At 27.2% G+C, this 16,113-nt stretch overlaps 1 protein-coding gene across 1 annotated transcript; it reads right to left on the minus strand.

Moving 5' to 3' along the window:
* Positions 1-13,438: 13,438 nt before the first annotated feature.
* On the minus strand, positions 13,439-15,422 carry LOC129287039 (pentatricopeptide repeat-containing protein At4g02750-like). The gene has a single exon (XM_054923183.1). The coding sequence runs from the start codon at positions 15,349-15,351 to the stop codon at positions 13,738-13,740; it is 1,614 nt and encodes a 537-aa protein (XP_054779158.1). The 5' UTR covers positions 15,352-15,422; the 3' UTR covers positions 13,439-13,737.
* Positions 15,423-16,113: the final 691 nt, after the last annotated feature.

Raw genomic sequence — 16,113 nt, forward strand, 5'->3', positions numbered from 1 at the left:
GAGGTGAGTTTTGCAAGAGAGGCACTAAAACAAGAGCTTATAGAGGAGAGATGGTGTGGGGAAAAAAAGATAAATGAAACGAGAAATTCACTGCGAGTTTTAGCCTTGTGGGGGAAGATACGCGTTTATTAACATCTATACACGCACACACTGTGAAAAGATGAAAATAATGGACCTGTTTATTTTAGTTTATTTTATAAAAAGGTTACTTATTTTTTAAAAAATATTTATCCTTTAAATTTTGCCTTGTTTGTTTAAATTTTTAAAAATAATTAGAATATAAAAAACTAATTTTTAATTATTTTAAAAAATTATTTTGAGCAACTTCTAAAAACAATCTGATTCTATATATGAAGAGAATGTTTAAAAAAAAAAAGCAAATATCATAAAATTTTAAAATAATAAATTATTTTTATAAAATAAAAATTAAAAAATTAAAAATAACTAATTAATACTTATTTTTTATTATTATAACCAAACATAAAGTAATGTTTACTTTTTATCAAATCTCAACCAAATAAATTTATTTTTATAAAATTCTAATTTATATAAAAATTACTTATTTTTCATCTTAAACAAACGGGCTGAATATTTAGCTAAGATGGTAATTATAATATAAATTTTGCTTTGAATGTTATTAAAACTACATAATTTATTTATTTTAAAAATATGCACAACCTTGAAGTAAATTAATACTCCATTCTAGTTTAATTTTTAAGTTGGATTGAGTGTGGTTTGGACTTTATACAAAATAAAAAGAAAGAAAAGAAAATCACCTACCTGGGATTTGGACTTCATACGAATTATTCTATTCAAATAAGATTTAAAGTTTTTCTTTTTGGGTAAATGAATTGGATGCCGACGCAATGGTACCAAAGTCATTAGGGTGTGCTGATAAGTTCAAAAAACACTTACAAGTTGTCCACTAAACAAATTAATCATATTGAAGTAGGATTTGATCTCACAAATTGTAGGTCATAATTTTGTGAATCATCAATCAAATTCTTATTAATTGAATTAATTTTTATTGATATTAAGATATTAAAGTTGTAAATGAATTATGCAAGTAAAATTTTTGCGTTTGTGGAGGTGATCGTAAAAACTTTTAATATCAAAATTATTATTTAAAACCTGACAATCAAGTCAATCTTTAAATTTATTTATTTTTAAAAAAATATAAATATAAATTTTTACACTTTATTTAAGCTTTATTAAAAATCCTTACATTTTTTTAATATTTTTAAATTCCTATGTTATTATTTTTTAATATTTTAAATTTTTTCATGAATATTATTATAAGGATTTAAAATATTTAAAAATAAAAATGTGACGACCTACAATGTCCAAAAACGTATAGAAATTTATAATAAAATTTAGGCAAAGTGCAAAACATAAAGTTATGTTTCCCTTTTAATTTTTTAAACAAATCCTCAATGTTCAATTTCAAAGCTTGACCATAGAGCACGTTAACAGGCATAGGAAAAATAAAATAAAATGTCGAGTATCGTAACTAATGATATGACATGAGTATTATATATATATACACACACACACACTATATCAATGACATTTTCTCTTATTTCTCCTGAACGCTGCATATACATCGTTTACATTTGGATTTATTGTGACTACTAAAAGAACAAAACGACTGTGCTTTGACGTGCTGTCCTTTAATTTGCTTGCCCTGCACATCAGGCAGATAGACAAAGGACCATTCTGTCAGGTCAGACCCATCCATCAGGAACAATAATAGCAATAATAATAATAATAATAATAATAATAATAATGCATTTATTATTAACGTTACATATCCAAAATAATTCTTTTATCCTACTTTCTTTGTATAAAAATATAAAAATATTTTTAATTTTTAAAATATAATTATTTTTTTAAAAATACCTTTATTAATAATAATTTTATATTTATTATACAATATTTAATAAAAATAAATATAAAAAATAAAATTAATTTAAAAATAGATAATTATTTTATTGAAAGTTGAGATTCTATTAAAAATATTTTATATCTTTTTAATAAAAAGAGCATTTCATAATATACTTAACATTTTTGTTGTTTCCATGATGCTTTAATTTCTATATTCTTTGTGACCGTGGGTATGCTTCCATTCTTCTTGTTTAAGGAAACAGGCAAGCCAACATGTGTGTGTGTGTTGGCTTGCTCTCTCTGTGTGTATATGACCTTACATTACTTTTAAGTTTTATGTATGTGTGAGAGAGAGATAGTTTTGTATATTTTGTATAATTAAGAGTTAATTAAAGTATTGGACAAATAATATTTTGAATTTTAAATTTTTGAAATGTGAAAAATCTTTTCTTACTTTATAAATTTTGAATACTTGAAACTTTATCATTAAACTAGAAAAAATAATCATTACTTTTATAGTTGTGGGGCTCAATCATATATTGATAGGTTTTTATATTGACCTTTAAAGAAAATAGTTGTTTTCTCCAAGTTAATTACGAGATTTTTAGCACTTTAAATTTAGAATGTGAAAGGAGTTTTTTTCACATTTCAAAAGTTTAAGGTTTAAGGTGTTATTCACATAATAATTTAGAGTTCAAAATACTCGTTAGCCTTATAATTAATGTAAGGTCAAAAAATATTTTTAATCCTATAATTTTATATTAAATTTTATTTTAATCCTTTAATTTTATAAAATATCTTTTCTGTATTTTAACTTTAACATTATCAGTTTTATCACAAAAAAGTTTTACATTATTAAACTTTTAAATATTAACAGAATATTATTAAATAGTGATATATTAAGTTTTCCTTTTTTAAAATAAAAATTATTGGCACAAAATATAATCATCTCAAACTAGTGTTAGATTAAAAAACTGAAAAAAATGAATTATAAAATTAATTGACTAAATTAAAATTTTATATAAAATTTAAGAATTAAAAGTATACTTTCTCCTTAATGTAATGAAACTCTAAATATAATTAGCGAAAGACTTAAAGGTTCAAAGAGAATGAGGTAAAAAAATGATGTGATCTCTTTAGTTTAATTCATATTAATTGTTCTTCCACCATAAAAATATTGAATTTTCTTTTCTGGTAAAATAATCTGATGGGAAATGACTTTTATTCTTTTATGATGATATATATATTTAGCTTTTAAAAAGCTTGAGGCCTGCATACATACTGCTTTACAATTTTTGTTTTCATCTAACTTGTCTCTACCGCGTCGCTCTTAGCTTTTCCTTTTCCTCCTCTGCCTCTATTCTCCATCGTCCCTTTTTTAATTCCTTTCACAAATTCAAATTATTCGATCTCTCTTTTCATTTGATCTTCAATCAATATCCTAATAATTTGGTCAAAAAAAAATCAAAATTCTAATAACCATGTGTGTGCATTAATTAATTTAAATTATGCGCGCGCCGTTGCACAAACACACGTTAGGAGAAAATTAAAAGAGTGAGTGGTGATAAATCATATTAGAAGAAATTTTACTTTTAGAGGACAAGGAATTTTAATTAATTAGAGGAATATTAATTAGGTTCATGCATAAAGAGATGGAGGAATTAAATATCCATGATTCTGTCAGCAATGAATACAAGTCAAAGCGAAATATTATTCAACACCACATATAATATAACCAAATATCAAAAAACATGTAATATTCTCCTTATGTCTCTCTCTCTCTCTCTCCATGCACATATATCCTTTTATGAGTAATGATAGAGTTAGGATCCTTAATTAAAAAATATAATTTAATTTAAAATATGAATAATTATAAAAATAATTTTAAAAATTAATTATATGTCTTACAATTATTCTCTTAATGATTTTATCTTTTAAAATTATTGCACATTTAATTTATTGTCAGTAAAATTGAAAATATATCTTTTAATATAAAGAAAATCAATTTCAAAGAAAGCTTTTTCTGTTGTTGTTGATACAAGAGTAATTGTTTTCAAAAATATTCCTAACTTGCATTCAAAATATGGAGGTTTTTTTTTCTAGTTAAAATTTTTTAGGATATCTAGTAAAATTATGTACTTATATATACAATACATTAATTTATACATACTAGTTCAAAAGAAACTACAATTTAAAAAAAAAATCTCAAAGGTAAGGATTTATTATGTTGATATTGACTTGTAATTCCTGAACAAAGGGATGAAAAATGATATTGAGGAATTTGGATGCATACAAAACAAATTATAATATTACTATTTAAGACCTAAAAAAATCATAGAACCATATTTTTTTAAAAAAAATACAAACTCGTATTTGTCTCGAAGCCATTTTATTAGACTCTACTTGCTTTAACTTTCCACCTTTTTTCTCTATCTAAAGATTCTCCCCCTTTGCATTAGATTTGACCACGGGTGCAAATTGTAGAATTACAAGATAAGAAGGACCATATATATATATATATATATATTCTCTCCAATCTTTAATATAAAGTGATGTTAAAATAATTAATTTTATTTTACTATTATTTATTATGATTTTGAATTTATAGGCAATAATTTATTATGTTTTTTAATTATAAAAAAGGGTAAAATCAGTGGTGGAACCATCATTCATACGGGGGGCAAATTTATAAAAAAAAATAACTTTTTTTTGTTTTTGATTTTTGTAATACTTATTTAAAATAATCTTGTTATCTGAACAATCATAAGATAATGATTATATATAATTATAAAACTAAAAAAATTAAAATTAAAATATATTTAATACATTAGTTTTAAAAAATATAAAGAATGTATAAACTATTTATAATATACTTTTATATTTAATTGTTATAATTGATAATTTAAATAAAAGATTAGGATAAATCTTTAATTTTTATAAAACATTAATTTAACTTTTAATATACTTAACATTGATAAATACTACATGCAATTTGAAGAGAAATAAAAAAAGTAAACTTATTCATTTTCTTTTTTTATTACTAACAAGTATTTTTTTATTAAAAATAATTCTATTCAAAGCATAATCAGCCACTAAGTGTAAACATTTTTTCCAGTGAGGATTCGAACATTCAAAATTTTTAATGAACTTATTTAATACATTCTTCTCCACAATATAGACATGGATTGCCACCTCGTGGCTTAAAAAATTTAAAAACCTTAATATTTTAAATTCCCTATATTATGAATTGAAAGAATATCTATTTAATGTATTAACAATATAATATATTATATATCTATATATGTATTTATGCGTGTACGTGTACGTGCATGTGGGTGGGGTGTGGAATATTTTTTTATCGGGGAGGGGGACCAAGGTCCCAAACCTCATTAACCATATGGCAATCCAGCCCTTGATTATACAGCAAGTGGACAAGTTGGGGAGACGAGCATGACCCCTTTAAACTACGCTTGAAAGTTATATATTTTTTATAATTTAAAATACTTTCTTCATTTAAAAATATAAAATATTTTTAATCGAATCTCATTCCTCAATAAAATAGTTACCTACTTTTAAATTAATTCTATCTTTTCATTCTTACTCATATTAAATACCTTACAATAAATATAAAGTCATTGTTAATAGGGGTGCTTTTGAAAAAAAGGCAATAATTACACCTCAAAAAATTAAAAATACCTTATATTTTTTAACATCCAACTCCTCAAAAAATATTTTATATTTTTAAACGGAGGGAGTGTGTAATTAAAATTTCTTAATAGATATGAAATTAGCTAATTTTGTCGTAGATATTAAGGATCCATTGGAGTATATATAATATGAACCTCTGCACATTTTAGCATAACATGATGATGATTTTCTATGTAATTAATATTTTTCATTCTTCATGACAAAGTCTTTTCCGGGGAAAATGGTAACCATTATAATCCTTTGTGTGAGTCAAATTATTACATTATCCGAGTTGCAAGATTTATTTAAATTAAATAAGTACACTTTGAACTTTAATATAATTGTCAACGAATTAAACATTCAATCAATAAAATATATATTCCAATAATATTAATCAGTAATATATACTTCAACTTTTTTTGTAAGAAGATATACTTTGACTTTTATTCTATCATTTGAATAGTTCTCGCACGCACACACACACGCACATCATCATTTCTTTTTCCCCGATCCTGCCTTTGGAAAAATATTCTTAATTATATTATTTTCACTGTTTATTCTAATTTCTAAGAAACCATCTCGCTAGATATATCACTCTGCTTTTTCCATCGTTTCAGATTAGGTGGATGCATGGGCTACTTCTGGCTTCTTTATATGTATTATGTATGTATGGATACGTATGTGTATGTGTATACATACATATATCATCAAGAACATATACTTTTATCATATATTATTCTCAACATTGTTCTCTCTTTCTTAATTATATGCCTTTGTTAACTTTTCTGCAAATTTATCTGTATCTTCATGATCTTATTTATATTACAATTTATAGGGGTGGTCCATGAAATTTGATATATATGATGAGCATCACACTTCATTATTATGCCTAGCTCACTCCTCTCTCATCATTCATAATATATCCTATTTTTCCATGCCATACCAATCAACTCAACACAAAAAAAAAAAAACGTTATATATATATATATATATATATATGACATGTGTAATAAGCTTAATTAACACCACTCTTCATCCCTTATCTCAACTTCTAGTCGAGTGTAATTGTTTCACGAAAATATTCATTGTATAGTTTCTTGTAATTTCACACACACGTACAGGCGCAAACAATATTTTTCATGTATGTATGTATATGTATATAGATAGACAAGATATGACATGTGTCCTTAATATTCTTAATATCATCTCTTTGATGACACTTTTATAATTGTTGCGAAGTGTTATAGACTTTTTTTTTTTAAAGATGTTGTAGTGTCATTGATTAAGTAATTAATAAGTTGATAATATTTGAGAGTTATTTTAGTGATTAATTAATTAATCTCTAGCTAAACACACAAGGAGTGGATAAACATGTTAAAGACACAAATGAAGAAGAGAATTATGTCAAGTCCCTATCGTACATAAATATGAGAAATTGATTTCAACTCCAGTGGATTGGATGTGCTTTCTAACTTTTTGGGGTCCCCTAGGGTTCATGAAAGAATATGTGCATTAAATGTGTCTCTTTTCAAAAATTTTTTTAAAAAAAGGGGACGGTCGCGTGTGTGTGTATATATATATATATATATATGGCCGTTGGGACATGAATATGCGAAGTGCCTTTGGTTTTTGTCTGAACTTAAGACAGACCTGAAGGCCACATAAAGTGTCACCAACCCTGCATTCTATTCACGAGCAAATCATTATGGCAAGGCATGAGATTCAAAGTTAGGTCAACATAAATGACCAAAATTTATTATCTCCTTTTAACAAAGCAGAACTTTTTTTTATGCGACCATCTGACTGAATCATGTTCAAGCATTATCATGTCTAGCTAAGATTGTTCTTCAAAAATGTGTTTTTATCCATGGAGGCTCGAACTCCAGAACGGCCTTGTGTTTAGGTGGCTATAACCATTTTCATTAAAATCAACATCTGTTGGTAGCAAAGCTACACTTTTAATCTCCATCATTTTTATTTTATTATTTTTAATTTTCAGTTAATTTTTATATTTTACAGATTTATAATTAATTCATTAGTGTAAATAATTTTTAATGTTGTCCTTATATTTATCTCTATGCTTTTGTCAATATTTTTTTTTTTTACCAACCTTCCTTTCGTTATGTCATATTCATCCTTTTGTGACTGTTAGTTAGTAGGAGTGAGCATATCAAATTTCAAAGGGAAAATGATAATTATAGACCTTATAAAGATATTAATGATAATTGAAGATTTTGAAATATTAAAAAAGGACTGTGATCTTTATTTGTAATTAAAACATTTTTAATTGTTATAATAACTAATAAAAAACCACTCATAAATTTAAAGGAAGTTTATTGTGATTGTTCAAAGAAGCTCATGTGTAACCTTTTAAATGACCATGGGCTTGGGGCCCATACTGACTAGTTTTGTGCGTCGTTTTTATCCATAAAAACAAAAAGGGATTTTACTTTTGAATATATGTAAAAAATTAATTATGAATGGATAGGTAAATTTATGAATATATACCTCGTTACTTAAAAATTTAAGAATAACCACTTACGATATTGTTAATATAGTATATATACATAATTACCGTAACAAAACTATGAAAACAACTATGGTCAGCGAAGGACTTGGAGGTCCAAAGAGAATGAGGTAAAAAAGGATCTGATCTTTAGTGTAATTAATATTGATTTTTTTCTACCAAAAAGATATTAATTTTTCTTTTTTGATAAACTAATCTGATATGTATATTTAAAAATATGAAAAGATTCAAAAATTATTAATTTATAATTAAAACTATTTATATTTATTCACAGCTAATGTTCCGTTTATTTACAAGAAATATTCTTTAAATTTATAATTGATCGTCCTAAAATCACAAGCTGTGTATAAATTTACTAATGATATTTCTAAAATTCACACATGACTATCCTTAAATTTATAAGCAATGATATATAAATTCGTAAAATTACTTTAATAATTATTCATTCTTTAATTAGAAATAAACCTATAATCCTTCCATGATATTTCAGTAATTAAATATCTTCAATTGTTATTAATGCCTTTATAAGGTCTATAATTGTCATTTTCCTAATTTCAAAGATGCAAATGAAACAAATAGTTAGATACGGGATGCCTATTTAATTAATTACAAAAGTGAAATTTAAACAGAAATATAACTAAAAGTGTTTTTTTTTTAAAAAAAAAAAGTGACTAGATATACCCATCCTCATACACAACTTGCTAGTATTTATTCCACTTTTTTGTGTGTGTCACCATCATCATTTTGTTAAGATATGACTGAGAAATGTGAGTATTAGGGAAGAGATAAGAGGAATTTTTTGTGGAAAAAAGAAGAGGTATAAGTTTGGAATCTATGTATTAGGGAAGAGATATGCAAGCGCAATAGTACTTGTTTGATTTGCTTATGGATATTCCATACACACTAATTAATTGAAGAATTTAATCCTTTTGTCAAAATCAATTAATTCTAATTAATCAAATTCACTTAATGTTTTTTATTGTATCTTAGAAAATCTGAGTATTGTCATTACCAGCAGGAACTAATTTGTTATTCAGTGAGTTTCTGGTTATAGTAGTGTTTCCTCATTAATACATAATTATTGCTTTAATAATAAAGGAGTTAAAATAAGCATACTAATTAGAAAAAGGCTGAAGCTCTCTCCGTATTTAGTTTACTTACACGCCACCAAGTTTCTCATTTCTCCCAAATATTCCCAATCATGCTATTGCTATCATCCCTGCTGATTCCCATGCTACTCACTAACTTTTTCTTTCTTTTTTCTTTTTTAATTTTTGAGGTTTGAAGTATAAAGTGGGATCCTAAGTTAGATTTTTAAATTTAAAGCTTGGGAGATATTTTTTTTTAAAGTAAATGTCTATTTATTTTTGAAGTGATGAGGTCATTCATGATATATCTCTTATTTTTTATTTTTTTTAAAAAATCTAATCATAAACTTTTGTTAAAATGTATTTTATTATATAAAAAATAAGGAGAATGACCAAAAAAAAAAACTCTACCATGGAATGCAAAAATTATTATTTAGTCTCTAGAAACTTGTTTGGTATTTTGATTTTTGAAAAAATCACATATTTTCCTTAGTGATGATTATGCATTGAGAATTGACTATTTTGATTGAGTTATTAGATAAAACATAATAAAAAAATATTTCTTTCTTTCTGCAAATTTATTTATCTATCAATTACAAGTGCTAAAAATGAGTGACTTTGGAAAATAATTACTTTCTTTGAGCTATTGACTAAAATGAAGCAGAAAATGACAACTTCTTTTTTGCAAATTTGTTATTCATAAGTGGACTAGAAAATGATAACTTTCTTTTTAAAAAATGACTATTTTAGTTACATTTGATTGATAAACAAATTTACAAATAGAAAGTATTCATTTTCTGTTCCTTTTTAATTAATAACCCAGTTAAAGCAGTCATTTTCTAACGTATAATAATCAATAAAGGCAAATATATTATTTTATCAAAAAATCAAAATGATAGATAAATCCTTATAGATTAGATAATAATCATTAAATTTTGCCATATTTAATTATAGTTTGCATATTTTAAGAGTGTTTTTTTTTATTTTTTATAAAAAGATATTTGTTCTCGTATGCCTTCCAATCATATAATTATGAATTTCTTTCCTTCTAATATTCTAACTTCAAATCAAGCAAAGCTTATTGCATAGGAGAAATACTCAAGTAAATTAAATATATCATGTTATTTATAATCTATTCAATTAAAATATTTCAAATAATTTAAATAAAATATTATTTGATATTTTTTAATTAATTTTATTTTTATAACAGAATGCACATTTAATTTTTTATTCTCTCTCTCTATTATCATTAATATCAAAATAATTTATATTTAATGACATCTAAATGTCATTTTTTTATTAAATAGATTATAAATTACGTAGTGCATCTGATCTACCTAAATATTTTTCCATTGCATAGTGTCTAGGCAAGTTATACTGTTCATGACTCTTTAGCAATACATCGTATAAATTTTTTCGGTGTCTTAATTATAAGTTATTTCAAACTATTTTATCAAAATAAAAAAAATCATAAATTGATAATTTTTCATATTTACTCCCGAATCAATACATGAAGGGCCTGCTTTGAAAATACTAAGCAAGAAGGACACTTTTGGAAGAAAAAAATAAAATTAAATATTCAAAAACTCATGAGAAATTATTATCACAAATTCTTTCTATAATGTGATATATATAAATAATCGTAGGAAGCGTTTTTTATTATTCTTACAAATTTTAAAAACTATCACTTGCATTGTTGATCGTGACTTATGTTTCCATTTTTATTATCGCGACTGTATAAGACTATTTTCAACACTTAAACTGTTAATTTTGAGTGTCATATAATTAAAACTAAGGTCTCGTTTGGTTATTAAAAAAGAATAAAATAAAATAAATTAAAAAAATAAAAATAAAAATAAAATGATTAAAAAAGATGTATAAGCACATTTATAAAAAAGAGACAACTTAGTTCATGAATTTAAAAATCATAATTCATGATTTTTTTGATGGTGTGGTCATTTCTACATTTATAATATATATTAATAAATTTTATCATGATTATAATAAAAAAAAGGATAATTTAATTTATTTTTTTAATAATCAAATGGACCTAAAGCTTACAAAAACTATCACAAGTCTCCCACTCACTACCACTTTAGAATGCTTGCAATTGTAAGATTTTGTCTGTTTTAAGTTTTTTCTTAGGCTAGCAAAGACACTAGGTTCTTAAGGATGATTTTTAAATTAATTTTTTTAACTGAAATTAATTTAATTGATGGGTCCTTAATGTCACTTTCCCTTATATTTTTATGTTATTATATATTTTTCAAAAAATAATGTAAAAATTTTCCCAAATTAATAAAAATCAAGTTTGAAGGATTCTTCAAATAGTGAGCTGTTTAAATACTAAATATATGGTCCCCGGCACAAGCTAACACGACATTGTGTTGTCATCTCTCTCTCTCTCTCTCTCTCTCTCTCACATCATCCGTATGATTCCCTTATCTACTCTGTTTTTTTTTTTGGCGAAGTACCAGTAGTATAAAAATTAATTTAAATCTCTTGGTTTAATTTAAAATAGATATACAAAATATATATTAATTAAAAGCAAATATATTAAATATATAAATTTTCCTCTTTATTAAGACCAACTATTTACTTTATTACTGCATTGGCCCACCTTGAGCTGACTTCCCCCCCCCCCCCCCCACAACACACAAACGCATACACACTCTAGTCTATGTACTTTCAGAAAATAATTTCACTAACACTATAGGTTAACCCAGTTAATAATGATTTGATTTATAAAATTTTTTTTAAATTTAAAGACATGCCTGGGACTCAATTTACTTAAGTATTTTTTCTGATAAAAAAAAAGAAAATAACTACGCTGCCTTCATATGAGGCTTTTTTTAATAAACAAGATTAGTATATAAAATTTAATGTGAGTCACAATATCCATCAATTATAAATATTATATTTTTTTATTTAAAAATAAAAGGCACTTTTAATTAAATCTCACCCCAATAAAATAGTTATCTACTTTTAAACTAATCTTATCTTTTCATATTTACTCCTATTAAACATCTTACAATAAATATAAAGTCATTCATCAATAGGGATACTTTTAAAAAAAAGGCAATGATTACATATTAAAAGATTAAAAATATCTTATATTTTTTAACATCTAACTCTTCAAAAAAATGTTTTATATTTTTAAACTAAAGGAGTAGCTTTTATGCATTTTTTATTTTATTTTGATTTTAATGATGTGCGAATCAATTATGATTTAGTAATTAATCCCTTAATAATTCCAATGTTCTAGGGTACAACGGTCTTATTTAGGATCTACCAACATGCACATTCATCCTTTTATTTTATTTTACTTTTAAATAAAAAACCTCATGAAAAGCTCCAATCAGAATCAAATTCCTATCATTGTTTAAAAATTATTTTCATCCCATTTGATGCTTGATTTATTTTTTTGGTACATCATTTGATGCTTGATTTGTTTGATGCTTTATTTTGTTTACAATAGTGATAGAAAAACATTACGAGCCCAAGAAAAACATAGTCTTTTTTATTTATGAACACTGTTCTTGAATTCATAATTGGGTTTGGGCTTTTCATCCTCCCAAACAAGTGCTCTCACACCTCTAAAAGCAGACTTGGTTTCCTTTACAGCTTTGAGGTGTCAAAAACTGCTCTGATACTTTCGTATTTAACATATAAACAAAAACATTTTCCTGGGAATTACACAGAATTTGATTCAATCTCATTCTTTATAACTTATAAGATTAAATATTTGTGACTTATATATGACCCATACAAGGTTTGATTATATACTTCAAAATAACAACCACCACCACCACCAATATCTTATCCTTTTCAATGAAGTTAGCTTTATAAATTATAGGGTGTTATTATGCTTTATCAACAATCAAACTTTTATATATATATTGTTGACTAAAACGTCTCTCGTTCAAAAACTTTATTCAGTATTCCTTTTGGTTAACTTCATTCAACAACTTTATGATGCACTTCAAAGTTCAAAGATTGAGTTTTATAGTCAACAATTAATGAGTGTGTAACTTAACTGATGAGAAGCTTTGCTAACTTAAGGAGGTTTTGATTTTGGGTATTGAATATACAGCTACATTAAATACTTGTTGGAAGAGCTTGCCACTCTTAGGGTTCAACTCAATTGAATCTAAATTAGTCAAAGGTTCAAAGGATCTCAAATATTAGGTGCACATGAAAAAAAAAAAAGGTTTTATAGTCAATAAACCAATTAACGTATGGCTCCAGATGCTTGCATCATGGGAAGAGAGGCCTACGTTCCATTTATTAAGGAGCCAAAAAATAGAGCAAGCAAGTTATAACCTTGCTTTTCCAAAAAAACTTATCAAGTAGAATGCTACAATTTGCCTGCAGTAGCACAACTCATCAGTCTAAAGGAGAGTTTTATCAACCCCAAGTTTTAGGTTTGATAAAATGACATCGCCATGCTCTTGAGTAGGCTGTTGAATTGCAATGTTTACCAAGCCTGTTTATATTTCAGCAATGTTTACCAGGACATGTTTCTTACGGATTTGCTTATAATTTTCATAACTAGGTTGAATTTACAGCAATGTGGAACTCCGCCCAACTAAATGCCTTCTGCTTTTGAATCTGTCTCTCTTTCATCTTCTCCCTCAATTCATTCACACTGGTCCATCTTCCCTTCTCACCTTGGATCTTTGCAAGCAAAGTGTAAGATGCAGAATGATTCTTCTGCAACTCACGCATCTTCTGAGCAGCAATCTCTCCAAGTTCTACATTTGAGTGCAGCACACAGGCTCCCAGTAATGCACCCCACAACACCACATCAGGCTCAAATGGCATGTTCTTGATTATTTCTTCTGCTTTATCTAATTGCCCAGATCTTCCGTACAGGTCCACCATACAAGTGTAGTGTTCCATCTCTGTTTGAATTCCATGCTTTCTCTGCATAGCAATGAAGTGCTTCTCACCTTCTTCAACCAGACCTGCATGTACACATGCAGATAACACATTTACATGTGTAATTTTGTTAGGTGTAAAACCAGCCTCCATCATCCTGTTAAATTCTTCGAGTGCTCGGTTTGCGAGTCCATGCCTGGCATAGCCGCCTATTATTGAATTCCACGAAGCTAGATTCTTTCTGGTAATGGACTCAAAAACACGGAATGCTGCATCCATATGGCCACATTTGGCATACATGTCAACTAGTGAGGTTGAGATGATGACATCATCTGGTATGCCAGATTTGATGAAACTCTGATGAATTTGCTGTCCCATGAGAAGAGAAGAACAATCTGCACATGCGTCTAACACACTTGAAATTGTGAAATGGTTGGGGCGATTCCCTGATTTTAACATCAAAATGAACAGTTCCAATGCTTCCACAGATCTTAAACTTTGCACATACCCACTGATCATAGCAGTCCACGTCACCACATTTCTCTCTTTCATTTCATTGAATATGGATCGTGCTTTATCAATTTGCTTGTTCCGGATATAACCATTTACCAAAGTAGTCCAAGAAATAATATCTTTTTGAGGCGTCAAATCGAAAGCTCTCTGAGCATCAGCCATGCTCCCAACTTCCATGTACCCAGAAACCAAAGCGTTCCAGCAAGCAACATTTTTTGTCAATAACTCATCGAACACTCTACCCATAGCCTTCTTCTCTCCTAGACTCGCATATGCATTGATTAGAGAAGATCCAACAACTACATCCAGGTTAAGGGCCATACGGACAGCTCGAGCGTGAATCTGCTGGACCAAAACATCGAAATCAGTATTCACAACTGCTCTAAGTAATGCGGATATGGTATAGTCACTGGGTGCTACACTAACTCGTCCCATTTGTAAGAAACTTTGGTATAAACCACGAACGTTTCCAGTTTTCCGAAATCCAGATAACATAATATTCCACGAAACGACATCTTTGGCGGGCATTTTGTCGAACAGATTCTTGGCAAGATGAAATTGATTGCGCTGAACGTAGCTGCTCATCATCATGTTCCAAGAAACGCAGCTCCGGGATGCGATGTTTTCGTCGAATAGCTTACGAGCTTCGTCAATGTTATTGTTGCGCAGGCAAGTATCAAACTTTGAGCTTAGTTCGGCCGCTGAAACCGTACAAAAGTGGTGAGAAATTCTCGACGAGAAGAATCTGGTTAAGGCCTGCATCTCTCTCATACGTTGGTGAAGCTTGATACTTTGTTCTACGAAGGGTCAAGAAAACCCATGAGCAAGCAGATAAGGAAACGTCAGATAAAATTTGAGAAGAGTTGGAAATTGGAGTGAAACTGAAGTTAGTTTTTCTTTCAGAGGGAGAGACCGCATGTACTTGGCGGCAAGACCGGATGCATTTCTTCCATCGGAATCTTTTTTTTTTTTTTAATTTTGAAAAAAGAAAGTCAATCTGAATTCTGACCAATTAATTTAGAGATTTTAACCATGTAATTTCATAATTTAAAAAAAAATTTAAGAGTTTGTTTTCTTCCTTTTTCTCCCGTCATCCATGTTATGATGTCAGCGTAATATTTTCTTTTTCATTTATCTATATATCTCCTAATGTATAATTCCAATATCCATGTTAACATATTTTAATGATCTGATATTGTCTCCTTTTAAATATTAAGGATTAAGGCTTACTTAGTAACTATTATATCATAAAAATTAAATTTAAGAAATTAAATGGATTAATAAAAAGGACTAGCAGTTTTACTATCATATTTTCAAATACAATTTTATAAATTTCTTGCTTTGTAAAATGTAGTCCAAATAGTCTTCGTCTCAGGTTCCCATCGCTGGCGGGAAATTCCTCTCTTCATCTTCATCCTCTTACCATTTGAAAATATTTTATTACGATCTCTCAGTAACAGTATGCCTCGCCCATGCTGTTTCGGCCGACACTTTAACCCTTCACTTTTCTAAGCATTCATACTGCTTTTATTT

This window comes from Prosopis cineraria, unplaced genomic scaffold (genome assembly GCF_029017545.1).
Source record: "Prosopis cineraria cultivar Desert tree isolate PC_DT_omini unplaced genomic scaffold, ASM2901754v1 PC11, whole genome shotgun sequence".
Lineage (NCBI taxonomy): Eukaryota > Viridiplantae > Streptophyta > Magnoliopsida > Fabales > Fabaceae > Prosopis > Prosopis cineraria.

Excerpts from the sequence above, each read along its gene's own strand:
- LOC129287039 (XM_054923183.1), bottom strand. The coding sequence starts at position 15,351 with ATGAGAGAGATGCAGGCCTTAACCAGATTCTTCTCGTCGAGAATTTCT.